General features: G+C 44.5%; 3 protein-coding genes across 3 annotated transcripts; 2 read left to right on the top strand and 1 right to left on the bottom strand.

Moving 5' to 3' along the window:
- Positions 1-756: 756 nt before the first annotated feature.
- Positions 757-3964, top strand: ankra2 (ankyrin repeat, family A (RFXANK-like), 2). Its single transcript, XM_076163908.1, has 9 exons — positions 757-863; positions 1066-1384; positions 1475-1633; positions 1732-1797; positions 1925-2022; positions 2133-2258; positions 2398-2464; positions 2592-2672; positions 3047-3964. Exons 2-9 carry the CDS (start codon positions 1099-1101, stop codon positions 3100-3102), a joined length of 939 nt encoding a protein of 312 aa, XP_076020023.1. The 5' UTR covers positions 757-863; positions 1066-1098; the 3' UTR covers positions 3103-3964.
- A 472-nt stretch (positions 3965-4436) lies between these two features.
- On the bottom strand, positions 4437-8218 carry btf3 (basic transcription factor 3). Its single transcript, XM_076163909.1, has 6 exons — positions 8129-8218; positions 6649-6717; positions 6425-6538; positions 6143-6344; positions 6004-6060; positions 4437-5044 (listed from the first exon to the last, which is right to left on the bottom strand). Exons 2-6 carry the CDS (start codon positions 6715-6717, stop codon positions 4998-5000), a joined length of 489 nt encoding a protein of 162 aa, XP_076020024.1. The 5' UTR covers positions 8129-8218; the 3' UTR covers positions 4437-4997.
- A 3806-nt stretch (positions 8219-12024) lies between these two features.
- On the top strand, positions 12025-13889 carry foxd1 (forkhead box D1). The gene has a single exon (XM_076164079.1). It carries the CDS (start codon positions 12305-12307, stop codon positions 13358-13360), a length of 1056 nt encoding a protein of 351 aa, XP_076020194.1. The 5' UTR covers positions 12025-12304; the 3' UTR covers positions 13361-13889.
- The last annotated feature ends 983 nt before the right edge of the window (positions 13890-14872 follow it).

Here is a 14872-nt window from a genome sequence, read left to right as displayed (position 1 = left end):
GGGTTTCTTTAAGTGCGTCACACTATTGTTCTTTTTACGTCAACCAGATGGACCAAAACAGGTTTCATTACTTGATTATTTTTATGGAACATCTGGCCATTAGAAATGTCAAGATTAAAAATACACTGGAGGCACAAATGGAATTATAGACATCATTGGGACACCATACGCATCAGCTTTGCCAGAATAGACTAGAAAAGGGGCTTGCAAATGTTTGATTAGCGGTTGGAGCAAAGTCAGGTAATCATACAAAAGTGGCTTTATTACTGAAACGATCACATTAGTTCTGATTAAAACTTTATTTTCTTTTGTTTCTGTGCAATCTTTCTCATCGCGTAAGTCATGGACATCATTTCTATTTCCGTTCATGAATCAATGAGCAGCTATGAGGATTCTTATAAACAAGTGTGACATCATTTTCATTGCCCTTATAAATCTAACATACATCCCTTTATTTTGGTTGTAGCAGTATTATATTATAAAAGTGGCGGTAGTTGTAGTAGAACTTGTAGTGGTAGTTGTTGCTGTAGTTATTGGAGTAGTAGTAGATACAATAGAGTAGTAATACGTCACATTAACGTATATATAATTTTATATAATTATTAGTATCATAATCATTATTACTACTGCTATTGTTATTATTACTTTTACTACTATTATTACTATAGTTCTTATCATTATTACTATTATTACTATTATTATTATTATCAGAGATGAGGCGCTGTCCGGATCCGGAAGTAAACAGGGGGAGATTTATATGTTCTGCACTTGTTACAAACGCGAAGTACGCATGCGCAGAAGGATCAAAACACCACAAATGTAGAGACGGCCGCATTGGGAAAATGTCTTGATTTACAGTAACGGTAAGCTTGTCTCTCTATTATATTTGATATATAATACAGAATAATACGGCTTAGTGTTGATATTAGCGTTACACATATTCTAACTTGCTAAGTCTTTGTTATCCTCCGTTAGCACGTTCCCCTTTTAATGAAATGGGCCAAATGCTAACGAATGCTAGCCGACGAATGCTAACCAGCGATCTAATTCCCTGTTCCGCCTCAGGTCTCGCAGTTTAGCCTCGTTGTGAGCGGGACGATGGACGGCGTCACGGTGTCTGACGGGACCGCCGAGTGTCCAATGGTCCCCGAGGACATGGAGGGGCTCTGTGTCATGCCCGACATGAGCGCCATCAAGACCGAGCAGGGTGTGGACGACACGGGGGGCGCTCAGAACGTCGCCATGGGGATCAAGTTCATCCTGCCGAACCGCTTTGACATGAACGTGTGCTCCAGGTTCGTCAAGTCGCTCAACGAGGAGGAGAGCAAGAACATCCAGGACCAGGTCAACTCTGATCTGGAGGTGGCTTCTGTTTTATTCAAAGGTAACCTGATTGTGGCTATCAAGTGATGATCTCTCTCTCTCTCTTACACACACACACACACTTGACACCAATCCCTTCTCTTTCTTCCAGCTGAGTGCAACATCCAGACTTCTCCTTCTCCTGGAATACAAGTGCGCCACGTCTATACGCCGTCCACCACCAAACACTTCTCCCCCATCAAACAGTCCACCACCCTCACCAACAAACACCGTGGCAACGAGGTGTCCTCCACTCCTCTCCTGGTGCATTGTACGTACCACAGCGTCCCGCACACACACCCTTCTTTTCTCCCCACACGTCTCTACACTAAGATGGTCAATAGATGTGTGTGTGTTCTGTGGTTTCAGCGTTGTCCATCCATCAGCTGGCGGCGCAGGGAGAGATGGTGTATCTGGCCAGCAGGATCGAACAAGGTAGACGTCAGGAGACACTTCTTCAAGCTCGTGCATAGAATATTACCTGCCTGATACATTATCTCTATTTTAGTTAATGCTCCAATCAGAGATGCTGTTATAACTGTGTTGTCCGTCCTAATTCTAGAGACCGTCATCAACCTTCAGGACGAGGAAGGCTTTACCCCGCTCATGTGGGCCGCAGCTCACGGACAAATCGCCGTTGTGGAGTTTCTGCTACAAAATGTACGAAAGAATCTAAAAGAATTTGCATTTAATCGCAACATCGGGGTCTGTTTTTTTAGAAATAGATGATTTTCTCTATTTGGTTCTTGATGTTTGCTTGTTTACCTTAGGGTGCTGACCCCAACCTCCTGGCCAAAGGCAGGGAGAGCGCTCTGTCGCTGGCCTGCAGTAAAGGATACACTGATATCGTGAAGATGCTCATCGATTGTGGCGTCGATGTCAATGAATACGACTGGGTGAGAATATGAGGTTTGAGTCTACAGAAGAAGTGTGATATAAAGGAGGTCTTACTTTTGTGTGTGTGTGTGTGTGTGTGTGTGTGTGTGTGTGTGTGTGTGTGTGTGTGTGTGTGTGACCTGTCGTGATGGCTTTCAGAATGGAGGAGCCCCTCTGCTGTACGCCGTCCACGGGAATCACGTCCGCTGTGTGGAAATCCTGTTAGGTGAGGATTCTGCTGAAACGTAACACTAAACGACTAAAGCACTTCAGTTTTAACCTTAAATAAGACTTTAAAGGACAATGATTTGCTTGTAATTGCAGTACTTACATGTTGGTGTGTGTTCCTCCAGAGAGCGGTGCTGATCCCACCATCGAGTCCGACTCAGGATTCAATGCGATGGACATGGCGGTGGCTATGGGCCATCGGAATGGTACGTGTGTGTGTGTGTGTTTTGATCTAAAGGAAATACTACTAAACCATTTAAAAGTAGAGAGATTGTACTTGACTTCCTGTTAATGACATACATCCCTTATGACGTTTGTGAACCCCTGATTGAGAAACCTTGCTCAACTTTCCAAGTCGGCATTCTGGCTTCTGGGAGCATTCTGTGACTTCTCCTTATCGGAAGTCTGAAAGTTCTTTAGTGTTTTAAGAACAAAGCCCAAGCAGCACATGAAAGAGGAGTGAAAAGTTCTGTCAATTAAGTCTTTTATTAGTTAGTTTGATACGGAAACAACCTAAGAAATGCAAGTAAATAGTATAATAGATCACTTATTCTCTCTCCTTTGTGTTCTCTGCGTTCAGTTCAGCAGGTGATGGAGGCTCACTTACTGAAGTTACTCATGGGAATCCGAGAATGACCCTGGAAAAGCTTTGAAAAGGTACAAAAAGATCCCGGGGGCTTCCTGGACAATCGACTAAACAGGGAGCCCGGGCTCGTCGTAAGCCGCCAGAAAGGGAAGTGTTCACGCCGTTACTCCAACGCCAAGCTCATTAAGGCCGACAGGAAGAATAAGACGCGTCGTGCCGAGGGAGATTTCCGTTCTAATCCGATGTTATTCTTTGTTACGTTGCACTTTATCCACTATGAAACTGACTGATTAAGGCTTTTTGGGACAATTAAAAAACAGGAATGTTTTGTTTCTCTACATCGGAACGACACAATATCATGCAAGAGTGCTTTTTTTAACTTATTGTTACGACAGAGAACTTCGCCGAGGCTCCTTTTAATCCTCGAAAAAGACAAAAAAGATGGATCCAAACATTTCTGACTGAAAAGCTTTTGCGGCGCTGCCAAGTTTGTGTGTTTATGACGATTGTGATTGTGATTTGTACCGGTTTGTTTGTTTATTTATTGAAGTAACTTTAGACACGTTGTTGTATGGTTAATGGTCTAATTAATACTCATATGAAAGTTAATGTCTTTGGTTTCCCTGTAGTGCATCATTACAAATACTAAGTGTGAGTTTAAAAGCATTTAAAGGTCCCACTGTGGTTGTGACAGCGGGTTGTTCCTGTGTGAAGGTGCTCCTGTACTTCAGTAATAAGTGGTACATCAAAAATGACTGTATAGCGACATCACTATTTATCCCTCTGTGTAAATGATCAGGTCAAACCGACTGCTCGCTATTATAACTGGATCTATGCTGGTATTGAATTCAAACCTCAGACGTTTTAAAGATCTGCATTCTCCAGCGTCGGCTTCACAGAGAGAGATGCTTCTTTCAGAGCAGAGCAGACGTTTTGTGGACACATTTAAGGTGCAGAGTACAATTCATCATCATCTTACTATTACTAAAACTAATGGGACAGAATATTAGAAACAGGCTGTTGTGTTTGATTCCTCTGACGAGTGCCATTTAATCATTAAACTCCCAAACTTTTCCCATTTTCTTGACCATTCATTCTTTCACTCTGTCATCAACTTGTTGTTAGCCATTAGTTTTCACGGAATATGCAGACATTGGCGAAGACTTTGACGTGCAAGAACGGGGAATCTCCAAGTCTGACACACATTTCCCAATTGAATTATGTTCCAAGAATCCAAGCCGTCCAATAAAGCAAACCCACACCCCTTCTTAGGTCGAGATGATGCCTTCAAACGGGACTTAGACAAAAAATGGTTTCCCTGGCTGCTGTGTCCGAAACAAACGCTCCGTCCAACACGCTCCAAGAAAACACAAATCCCAGCGACCTGTTTACAGTAGCAAAGGTTTATTCCAGACATGATGGGTTTTTTTTAAGTGAGGCTGCAGAGAAATTAGGTTCAGTAACACGGGAGGAAACGGATGTACAGCTTGGGAGGCGTTGGACATCACATTCTACACACAATCTCACACCCTAACTGGACGTACAGGCCACAGAGCACGGAGAGCATTTAGAGTCTGGTGGCCAACAAAGAGGTGGAACGCGTACTAAAATACCTTACTCAAACATTAATACGTACTGCTACCCTAGATTCTTATCAGTCCACACACACCTCTCGTAGAAAATCACTCCAAAATAATTAGCTTTAAGAGTATGCAAGTACAAGTTTCGGATGTTGAACACGTTTGCGGGACACGCGTATCAGATTACTGATCATCCATCTGCTAAGGTAGTTGAGTATCTGTAACTAGTACCTTTCCACCTCTCGAGATAAGACAGAAAACCTTGTGCCCCCGCATGATCCCGTCAAGTTTCGACACCTCGGGGTGGAGGGTTGGATGATGGGGGGTGGGGGTGAGAGGGGGGGGAGGGAGGGGTCCCATTTCCTTTAGTTAGCCTCATCCTTCGACGCTTCGTCAAAGTTCTCCACCAGATCTGGAACGACAAGAAAGGGTTTCGGCTGTGAATTGATTGAGCTTTGTGTGTGTGTGTGTGTGTGTGTGTGTTGGGGGGTGGGGGGGTGGAAGGCGCGACCATCTGCGAAAATGCCTCTCAGAAGTGCCAGAGCACAATTCAGGAAAAGCGTGATTATCTGAAACGTGATACGCGACGCGGCAAAATCCCAGTTCTCTGCTCATCTCTCCAACTCCTGCAACCAAAAAAAAAATCGAGATGTGCTCAGTGTACGGAGGGGGTTGGGGTTGGACCTCACAACTGCCGCGAGCAGCTGTAAAAATTATGGAGGAGAGGATCAAAACGTTGGCTTCAATTGCTCCGTGAAATGTGAGAAATCTGCCGTTCCGCGTTTCGACTCAGAGGGTCGAGGGGTTAAAATGGAAACAATTCCAGAGGTCTGAGTGAACGTGTTCTTTCAGAGCGGGGAACAAAAAGGAAACTTAACTCCAATAATAACACGATGGCAATGGCTGTTAACCTTGTGCCATCAGACTTTAACGGCTCCCATTGCTGAGATCGCATGTAATGGTTTGTTACATTAGTGTGAACCGGCCTTACAGGGAGGAGGAGGAGAAGAAGAGGGAGAAGAAGAAGAAGAAGGGCCCTGGGAAACGCAGAGACTTGTCTAATGGCAACCTCATGTGTTCGGCCCATTTGCTTCACTAAGAAAAGCAAACGGGACGTTAAGATCTTATAAACAATGAACACGAGATTCAAACACCGACCCTCTCGCTGCACCATTGTCTCCGGTCCCTGATGAGTGCGACCCCCTCTCTCACGTGCGGAAAGAAAGCAAACCAGCCACGGCCGTTTAGCCGGGACAAACACGCGCGCAGATGTGGAGCTACGTTAAAGCTACAAGCGTCGGGTAATGTCAGATGACGCGTGAAACGTGAGCGGAGATGAAGGGGGCGCATGAACGAGACTGGAACGCTCACCTGGAACGTCGTCGTCTTCCTCCTCTACTGTTGCGATCGGCGCTTTTCCATCTGAAGCTGAAAGAGCAAAGGTTGGTCGGTTAGAGGCAGAGTAAAGTTTGATGGACGCCGTGGGTGCAGGCGGCAGCGGCGCACTCACCCTGTTTGGGCAGAGCCTCGGCCAGTCTCCGCAGGCTCGTCAGGCTGTCAGCGCCCAGCTGGTTCAGGATGCCCGGCAGCATCTCCGTCAGCTGCTTGGTCTCGGCGTGGCCGGTGATGGTGAAGGTGTTGGCCGCCAGGGACGCCTGCACTTTGGGGTTGTTGAAGTGGATCACCGTCCCCTGGTTTGTGAACATGTTAACCTGCCACAGACAAAACAGTGTCACGGTGAGATTGATGGTGATCCATGCTGAACTGCACAGTGACAAACCAAAGCACTGACCTCTTCAATACCAGAGATGTTGTTGACGCCGAGTTTCTTTAAGGAGAACTGAAGCTTCTTGTCATCTGCAGTTGCTGTTCTGTGCACGACCTTCTTCTTTCTGCGAGCACTGCCCTGTGACGCAATCACACAAGGTTCAGCTCATACAGATCTATTAATGCATTCACTATACTGGGATACCATGACTACATCTGGACCATTTCTGTGTACTGATGGTGTGTTACCTTTCCGCCGATGCGGACTTGTGCCTGTAGTTTAGCGAGTTTTTCTTGATTCATAATTGTTTCTTTCATCTGCAAAAAAGAGAAAAAAAAAAACTCTTATCACAGACAATCACAACGACGCCACAGGTGTCGCAATGGCACACTTCATTGTTGGTCATTCAAAACAGGAAGACAAAGAGGAAGCGCAAACTACAGCCGAGCCGAGACAACAAAGAGGACGACAGGTCGGTGAGAGACATCAGGCTGATCTGAGCTACGGCACTTTCTTTAGAATCTTTTAACTGCACTGCTGCTGACCAAAGAATAGAACGGAAACCCACCTGGTGTACACGAGTTTCCATGACAACTTGATCCATACTGATATTTTTAGGTACAAGATCCATTACATGTTCACTTGTTACTGCAGGAGGCTGAGGTAACACCCACAGTGCCCACTTCATTAGCTGGAGTACATTAAGGACTTTAATTATGGATGTAAACAATCAGACTTGGGCTCAGCTGTCAGCTGTCTAAACACACAGCTGTTATCATTACAAAGACATTTCTATCCAACTGTCTTACTCTTCTTTCTTTTCATATCATCATACATGTGATGTAACCAAATGGGTGTGAATTAGATTAGAACACACAGATGGTTTGTTGAAAACACAAACCGTGTGATTGGGTGATTTCATGCATCTCCTGTCTTACACATAGCTGTCACATAAATCTATTACACTATTGATCACAACTCATTAACATTTCTTCAGTAAAATCGCGGTATGGTGCGTTCACGGCGCGGCTCTACTCGATTATACATTCATGTCACGTTTCGCCCCATTCAATTGAACACACACACACACCTTTACAGCTCGGTGACACCTGCAACTTGTCAAAACATTACTGGATTATCCAACAATGGCTCTACATCAACGCTGACAGAGCAAAGGAATGGAAGGACTTATCTACTCTCTCACACACACTTGCACACACACTCACAGGGAGGGGTAGCTTTGGTGTGGGTGTGGTTCAAAGCATCGGACGCGATAACCGTGCACATTGAGAAGCTGTCAAAGCTTCATTAGCATGCTATCGACAGCTACATCGTTCTTCTTTAATGTTTGTTAGCTCAGTCATCACCAAGCAAACACAGACGTGCACCACCGCTTCTGTTAAAACCAAACTACGCCAAAGGAGCCGCTGGTAGCATCATGGCGGGTAAAAATCAGCATTGACGTGCTGTTTTAGTCAAGAAATGATACAGAAACAAGGTGTGGTTTTGCGTTTTAGTCACGAACTTGTGTGCTAACTTCATTAGCACTGTTGCTAGCACAGTGGGCCCGTTTAGCAGCCGTCCCCGTCACTCGCGTTAGCCTCGCGCCGCGGCAGGACTCGACCACCCGAGCAGCGTAGCCGCCCGTTGACCGCTGACTGCCGGGCTCCGACGAGGTGGACAGAGCGGTGGGGTTAAAAAAAATAGTAATGAAAGCTCAACACTGACCTGTAAACTATCAGCAGACACATGCGGGGAGCAAGATGGAAGCGGAGAGAGGAGGGAGGAAGTGACGTAAGACACAAGAGCAGAAAGTGGGCGCCAGACTTATTCCCTGAGTTCGGACTGAAAGGTAGGTGTTTGGAACTGGGGTGATCAGGGTCACAGTAAGGGTCACGGTAAGGGTCATACAGCTTTGGAATACGACTGGGAGAAGCACTGTTGGGGTTTGGAATATGGTTAGGATAACAGATGGAATTTCTGAACATTTTTGATGTGATTGGTATACAGCAGTTTGGGATTCAACCATTTTCCCCGGCTGGACTCGTTTCCCACTTGGACACAACAACGGACAGCATTTCTCTGTTTATGCATGTTTGATATATGTGGGAAGTTCCAGAGTTAAATTGTTGAGTCATGGCAAGTCCCCCAGTCTCGTGTTTCTTTCCCTCTTGTAATAAGACACACTGGATCACCCACTGGATCATCTGTGACTTGTAAAAAAAACTGGCAAAAACACGCAAAACACCATAACCATACTCAAGTAAGCTTTTCGTTTGAATGTTTCTGTCCAAATAGCTTCTCTGGTCTGCGTTGCCGTTTTTCATTACAACAACTTTACACAAATATGCGACATGAACGTTCTAATGTTATTGTTCTGCACAAGCTTTATTTTTCATGAACATAATAACACAGAAAAAGAGGAAACCCATCGTATCCACTCATAGCACTCTCATCAAAATGTCTGTCAAAGTCAACTAATATGAAACAGTTTAATGTCGTCAATCTGTGAAGTTTCAATTTATGCATGTAATAGCGCACAAAACAGCTCTTATTTTGCCCGCAGGGGGGCGCTAAAAGCTAGTTCGCAATGCTATACATGTTTGTGTCAATTAGTTTGTTTTTAATTAATAAGAGATCCTTTCTCTAGACCTCTGCCCCTAAAATAAATTGCATATTTTTTAAATTTTTGTTTATTATGTAAATTATGGGTTTTTTGATGGAAATTGATTGATGTTGTTGTAATGGCCTTATTTTAGATTTATGTTGACAATGACAATTTTCCAGATTATGGAAATAAACTTTGTAACAATCCAACCTTCCTTTGAAGGTTATTATTATTATTACAAATATTATTATGATCATTATTAATATTGACCACATATGGACACCTCCACATTGTTATCACAGTCAATGTGAATGGGAGTGGATACAGGATGAGCAATACACTGAAAACACTGTTTCCAAATTATATATCACACAAAATGTAGTGAAATAGGAATCATCCAATCACACACTCTCTCTCTCTCTCACACTCTCACTCACACACTCTCTCACACACACACACACACACACACACACACACACACACACACACACACACACACACACACACACACACACACACACACACACACACACACACACACACACACACACACACACACACACACACACACACACACACGTGCGCGCGCGCGCGGGAATCAATTCTTCCGATCTTAAAGTCCGTGGCCTTGTTGGTGAAACTCGTGGCGCGTGTTTGGAGCAGCAGACAGGCAGGCAGGGATCGCGTCTCACCGCGCTGGGTGCTTTGGTACCCCGTGGCACGGAAACACACCGAGGTCTCACAGAGGGAATTTAGAAAAGACTTTAAGGAGGAAGGGTAGGGGGGGCTTAGCGCACACACACACACACACACACAGAGAGAGAGAGAGCGAGAGCGAGAGAGAGAGAGAGACTCTCCATTCAGCCTTCATGCTTTACTCTCTGATAAAATCTAATAAACATTATGTGGTAGAACAAAACGTCTTGTAGGCCGGAAAACACTTAGTTGCTTAGCCAATCAATAATCAATCGAACCAAATATCGTGTTATATCATGAACCATAACTTTGATGCTTAGTTTTTGGATTAATGGAAACACACAATAGGCGGTTTGCATGTCGATTCAATGAAATCACCTTTTCAAATAGAACATAAGAGCATTAAGACACTGAGGTTCAATTAAATCCCTATCGTCCTAAAAAATCGATAACATTTCTATATAGTATAGTGCAACAAACTGGTGATGTAATAAGGCCAATCAATTATTCAATCATCATTCCTGATTCTATGTATACACCAATAAATTAAACTATATAAACAATATTTAACTGTAACTTGTGTTTATTATAACAAATAATAAGTTTATAAATGATTCTTCCTAAGCAGCAGAGTTACAGTTAAGTGTGTGTGTGTGTGTGTGTGTGTGTGTGTGTGTTCATATCTTCCTCACATCCTCTTCCTCCTCCATGTGAGCCCAATATGTGTGTAATAAACACTTTGACTACAAAACACTGGTTATACTACTGCACCTGTGAAAACCCGTCTTTGGCAATTACGAGGCAACAAATTCACCGCTAGATGGCGCTGATCAAACGGAAACCTCTGAAAAGTGACTGAGGGTTCATTCAAACACATCCACCTATAAAGTTACATCTGGCCTACATGCAAACAGACTTTTAAGATTAATTTTTATCCTTTAAAGGTAGAAAATCTTAATAATTATATGTTTTATAAGCGAAGAAGCCAGATGTTCGCATCTACAGAGCACAATTACATTTATGAAAACAGAAAAACATCACATTTCTGGCGTGTAAGCGGAGCAAGTAGCTTCAAAATGCTTCATCACAGCTGCGTGCAACATTTAATTTGAAGTATTTATGCTTTTTAGAATTAAAAACGTGAATGTTTTGTTAAAATGTGTGTTCCAGCCAGTGAAGAAAATCATTCCCAGCCTTTATCAGCTCCAATCTAAATTCATTTGAGGCGCGGTTGCGAGGTAAATACGCAGAATAATCATACAAATATACTCCTGCTTCGTTATTACGTACATTTTTTGCAAATTAGTACGTAAACAAAACGCCATTCGACTACTTCATGCAAAAAGCCATCATCTTAAATAATAGAAAAACAATATGTATGAATTTTAAGGGTTTGGATTTGGTTTCCAAGTTCTTAAAGTTGTACTAATGAAGTATAGGTTGAAAATGTTTTGACGTGACCATTTATAATCTGATCATTACTTTCTTAAAACCATGATTTTCTTTTTAATCAATGACATCATCCAAGATTAAATCCAATGTATTAGCATTTTTAATAGAAGTATCAACCCACGCATCGTGCACATGTGGGCCTGTGTGTGTGTGTGTGTGTGTGTGTGTGTGTGTGTGTGTGTGTGTGTGTGTGTGTGTGTGTGTGTGTGTGTGTGTGTGCGGGGCTTGCATGCTCTGCGTGACCCGTGACTGATTCGAGTTAACAGCTGACTCTTTTCCATTACAAATGGCTTGCGGATAATCTAGATAACTACCGGATCACGCAAACTCGGCACGGTGCACCAGTCAGCTGCACGTAGAGGTGTAATTTACATTTTTACAATATTTTCATTAAGTTGAATGTATATATTTACCTCAAGCAGTCTGGATATGTAAGGCCTATTGATTTAAACAAACGCTCCCAAACTAATACATTTAACACAGCCAACACAAAAAGCCTGTAAATAAAAATATCCCAAACCATTTTAGCATGTTTATAACAGTAATTAGACTTTTTCAGGGTCTTGTTATTTTCCTAAATCTATTTTTACGCCCCAGAAAAGTGAGGCGGTACGTTAAAGGCCCCGTAGATGAAGATTGGGAGTAAATGTGGACTCCTTCCCTTCAAAAACACGGAGGCTACACCAAACTTTCTTTAAACCGCTCAGTTAATTTACCCTTTTTTTTTTTTTTTTTTTTTTTGGTCATTTAATTTCTTTCCTCTCGTTTTCATTCGCCCCGCTGACGTCACCCGCTCACGTGACCCGGGTGCCAGTATAAAGCCGCAGAGAAGATCCGCCCCCTCCGTGATTCACGTTTGCCCCTTTTGCGGGTTTCCCCCCATGCGCGTCTGTCTCCCTCATCCTGGGCTAGACGGGATCCTTCAATTCCCGGCGTTCCAACATCCAGGAACATTTATGGAAATAGCAAGAAGGAAGAGGATATCTCTCTCCGGCGGCGGCGACACGTGGTCCTCTCCTGTCCCCCCCTCCTCGTTTATGAGTTTGTGAAAGCGGGAGGGCAGGGGCAGCTCTATCAGGCGCATCATCCATCGTTTTCTTCCTCATCTGGGCTTCTTCTCAGGGAAGAGGGGGGAAGAACACACCATCATGACTCTGAGCTCCGAGATGTCGGATGCCTCCATCCTTTCGGAAGAGACCGACATCGACGTGGTGGGAGAGGGCGAGGATGCGGACAGCCAGACGCGCTCCTACGTGGACGAGGTGGCGCAGATGCACGACGACGGCATCCTCCTGTCCGGCTCTCCTCCTCCTCCGTGCATGGACAGCTCCTCCTCCTCCTCCAGGGACACCTACAAGCCGGCGAGCAAGAACACGCTGGTGAAGCCCCCTTACTCCTACATCGCCTTAATCACCATGGCAATCCTGCAGAGCCCCAAGAAGAGGCTCACCCTCAGCGAGATCTGCGACTTCATCAGCAACCGCTTCCCTTACTACCGGGAGAAGTTCCCGGCCTGGCAGAACTCCATCCGGCACAACTTGTCCCTCAATGACTGTTTCGTGAAGATACCGAGGGAACCCGGCAACCCCGGGAAGGGCAACTACTGGACCCTGGACCCGGAATCGGCTGATATGTTTGACAACGGGAGCTTTCTGAGAAGGAGGAAGCGGTTCAAGCGGCAGCAGACGCAGGATTTGCTGCGGGAACACAACAGTTTTCTCCCCGCCGCCGCCGCGTACGGGTACGGACCGTACGGCTGCGGGGGATACGGCATCCAGCTCCAGTCTTACCACACACACTCCGCGCTGTTCGCCTTCCAGCAGCAGCAGCAGCAGCAACAGCAACAGCACTCCAGGCATTCACACGCACACACGGGAACCATTATCCCCGCTCCCTCTTTGATGCCCACCACGGACTTGGCCCGGAGCAGGTTTTACCCGCAGCTCAGCTCCGCTCTGGGACCCGCCGGTGCCCAAACCGCGGCCCCGGCGGCGCAGAAGTCCGGCTCCCCGGCGCAGCGGTCCCCGTTTTCTATAGAGAGTATCATCGGGGGCTCGCTGAGTCCCTCCAGGACTTCTCACGTCGTTGTCCCGGTCTTACCGTCCTCTCTCGGGCCCCCGGCGGTCAGCCAGCCGCAGAGCGTCCACCCCGGAGCTGTGTTACACCCGGTTGAAAACTTTCCAAACAGAGTCCTCAGCGGTTAAATGTCTCCACAAACTTTTTCCAGAGACAAAAATCAAAAACTGAGACAACAGCTAAAACAAAAACGCCCCTCTTTGAAGGTAGGATTATTTTTGTATGTTTATTTGATAGCACGCAGCTGAATGATGGACAACAAAAACACACTACTTGTGCCTATATTCATGCTGTTAAAATTATATATATTTATGTTAATTTCTCGGTGTGAATCAGATTTTTCTACCCACAAATTTCCTTTTTATTATTTTCCATGAAGTAATTCGCTTCTTTCACCTTTTTAGGATGTCTCAGGAGAACGAACTTATAAATGATCACGTGTTTAAAAACGGCTAATGTATTTGTGTCAAACACAGTCCTGTTTTTTTACGTTTTTGCAAATCAAAAACCTCTTTTATGGTTTCGATTTGAACTTTGTATGGAAAACACAGAGAGCAAAGTCATACATTTATAATATGCAGTGTGTGTTTCTTTCAGTTATAATAATAAAACATTGTACATTTTTTTGGCAAGTATTGTGTAATTGAAGTGTGATATTTTTACACGGTTTGTTTTTTCAAAAAAAGAATAAATATCATTTTTGCAAAAAAAAGAAAGGATTTGTTTGGGAACAAATTTATTAAATATTATTAGGTTGTATTTAGACTATTGTGAGGTACATTTTTTATCGATTTTTATGGGCTGTTAAACCGGTGATTGGGTTTGGTAGTGAGCTCGAGCCCCATCACATATAGGGGTATCAATAATTGTGACGTAATTATGTGTAAGGCTGTTTATAGAGCAAAATTGTTGCATCCATTTCAGAAAAGGTGTGTGTGTGTGTGTGTGTGTGTGTGTGTGTGTGTGTGTGTGTGTGTGTGTGTGTGTGTGTGTGTGTGTGTGTGTGTGTGTGTGTGTGTGTGTGTGTCTCTTATATGAGCCGTGTTTGTTCAAAATGCTGCACACTCCCTTGTATGTGTGTGTGTGTGTTGTGTACACTGTGGCTCATGCGCACAGTGGGCCTGCGTGCACATTTGACCCCTCGCACACGTAATGATGATGAGCGGACAGGAAGGTGTCAGCGGGGTGGCGGTGGATGTGTGTGTTTTGGCGGTGCTGATGCGGACGTGCTGGCCCATACACACACACACACCTCACCCAGTGTTTCATTATCTGCTCTTAGTTTCCTCTGAAAAACACAATATTCGTCTGGGGTCCATGCCCAGGGCCACCATGATGATGCCAGCCTTACTCACTCACACACACACACACTCTATCTCCAGTTCCACCTTTATTTTGGTTAAGGTGAAACCCATGGCTGCTACATTAAAATACAACATTAAACAAGTATAGCGTGCAGTAGTTGAGAGTTGATTGTAAGATCTACAGACAGGATGTTTACGTCCTCACGCATCACTGGATTTGGCCCACATGCGAGCGGCCTTCATCGCGAGAGAAACGGACACACACACGAGCCAAACATCGTGACGTGCAGAGCTATTTAGAGATAATTAGACCAAAGAGCCATAAGAGCCGTGTGG

The sequence above is a fragment of the Genypterus blacodes genome, unplaced genomic scaffold, assembly GCF_046128005.1.
Source record: "Genypterus blacodes isolate CSIRO-AG114 ecotype Tasmania unplaced genomic scaffold, CSIRO-AGI_Gbla_v1 ptg000133l_1, whole genome shotgun sequence".
NCBI classification, from domain to species: Eukaryota; Metazoa; Chordata; class Actinopteri; order Ophidiiformes; family Ophidiidae; genus Genypterus; species Genypterus blacodes.
The sequence above is the reverse complement of the archived record's forward strand: the minus strand, read 5'-3'. Positions and strand labels throughout refer to the sequence as shown.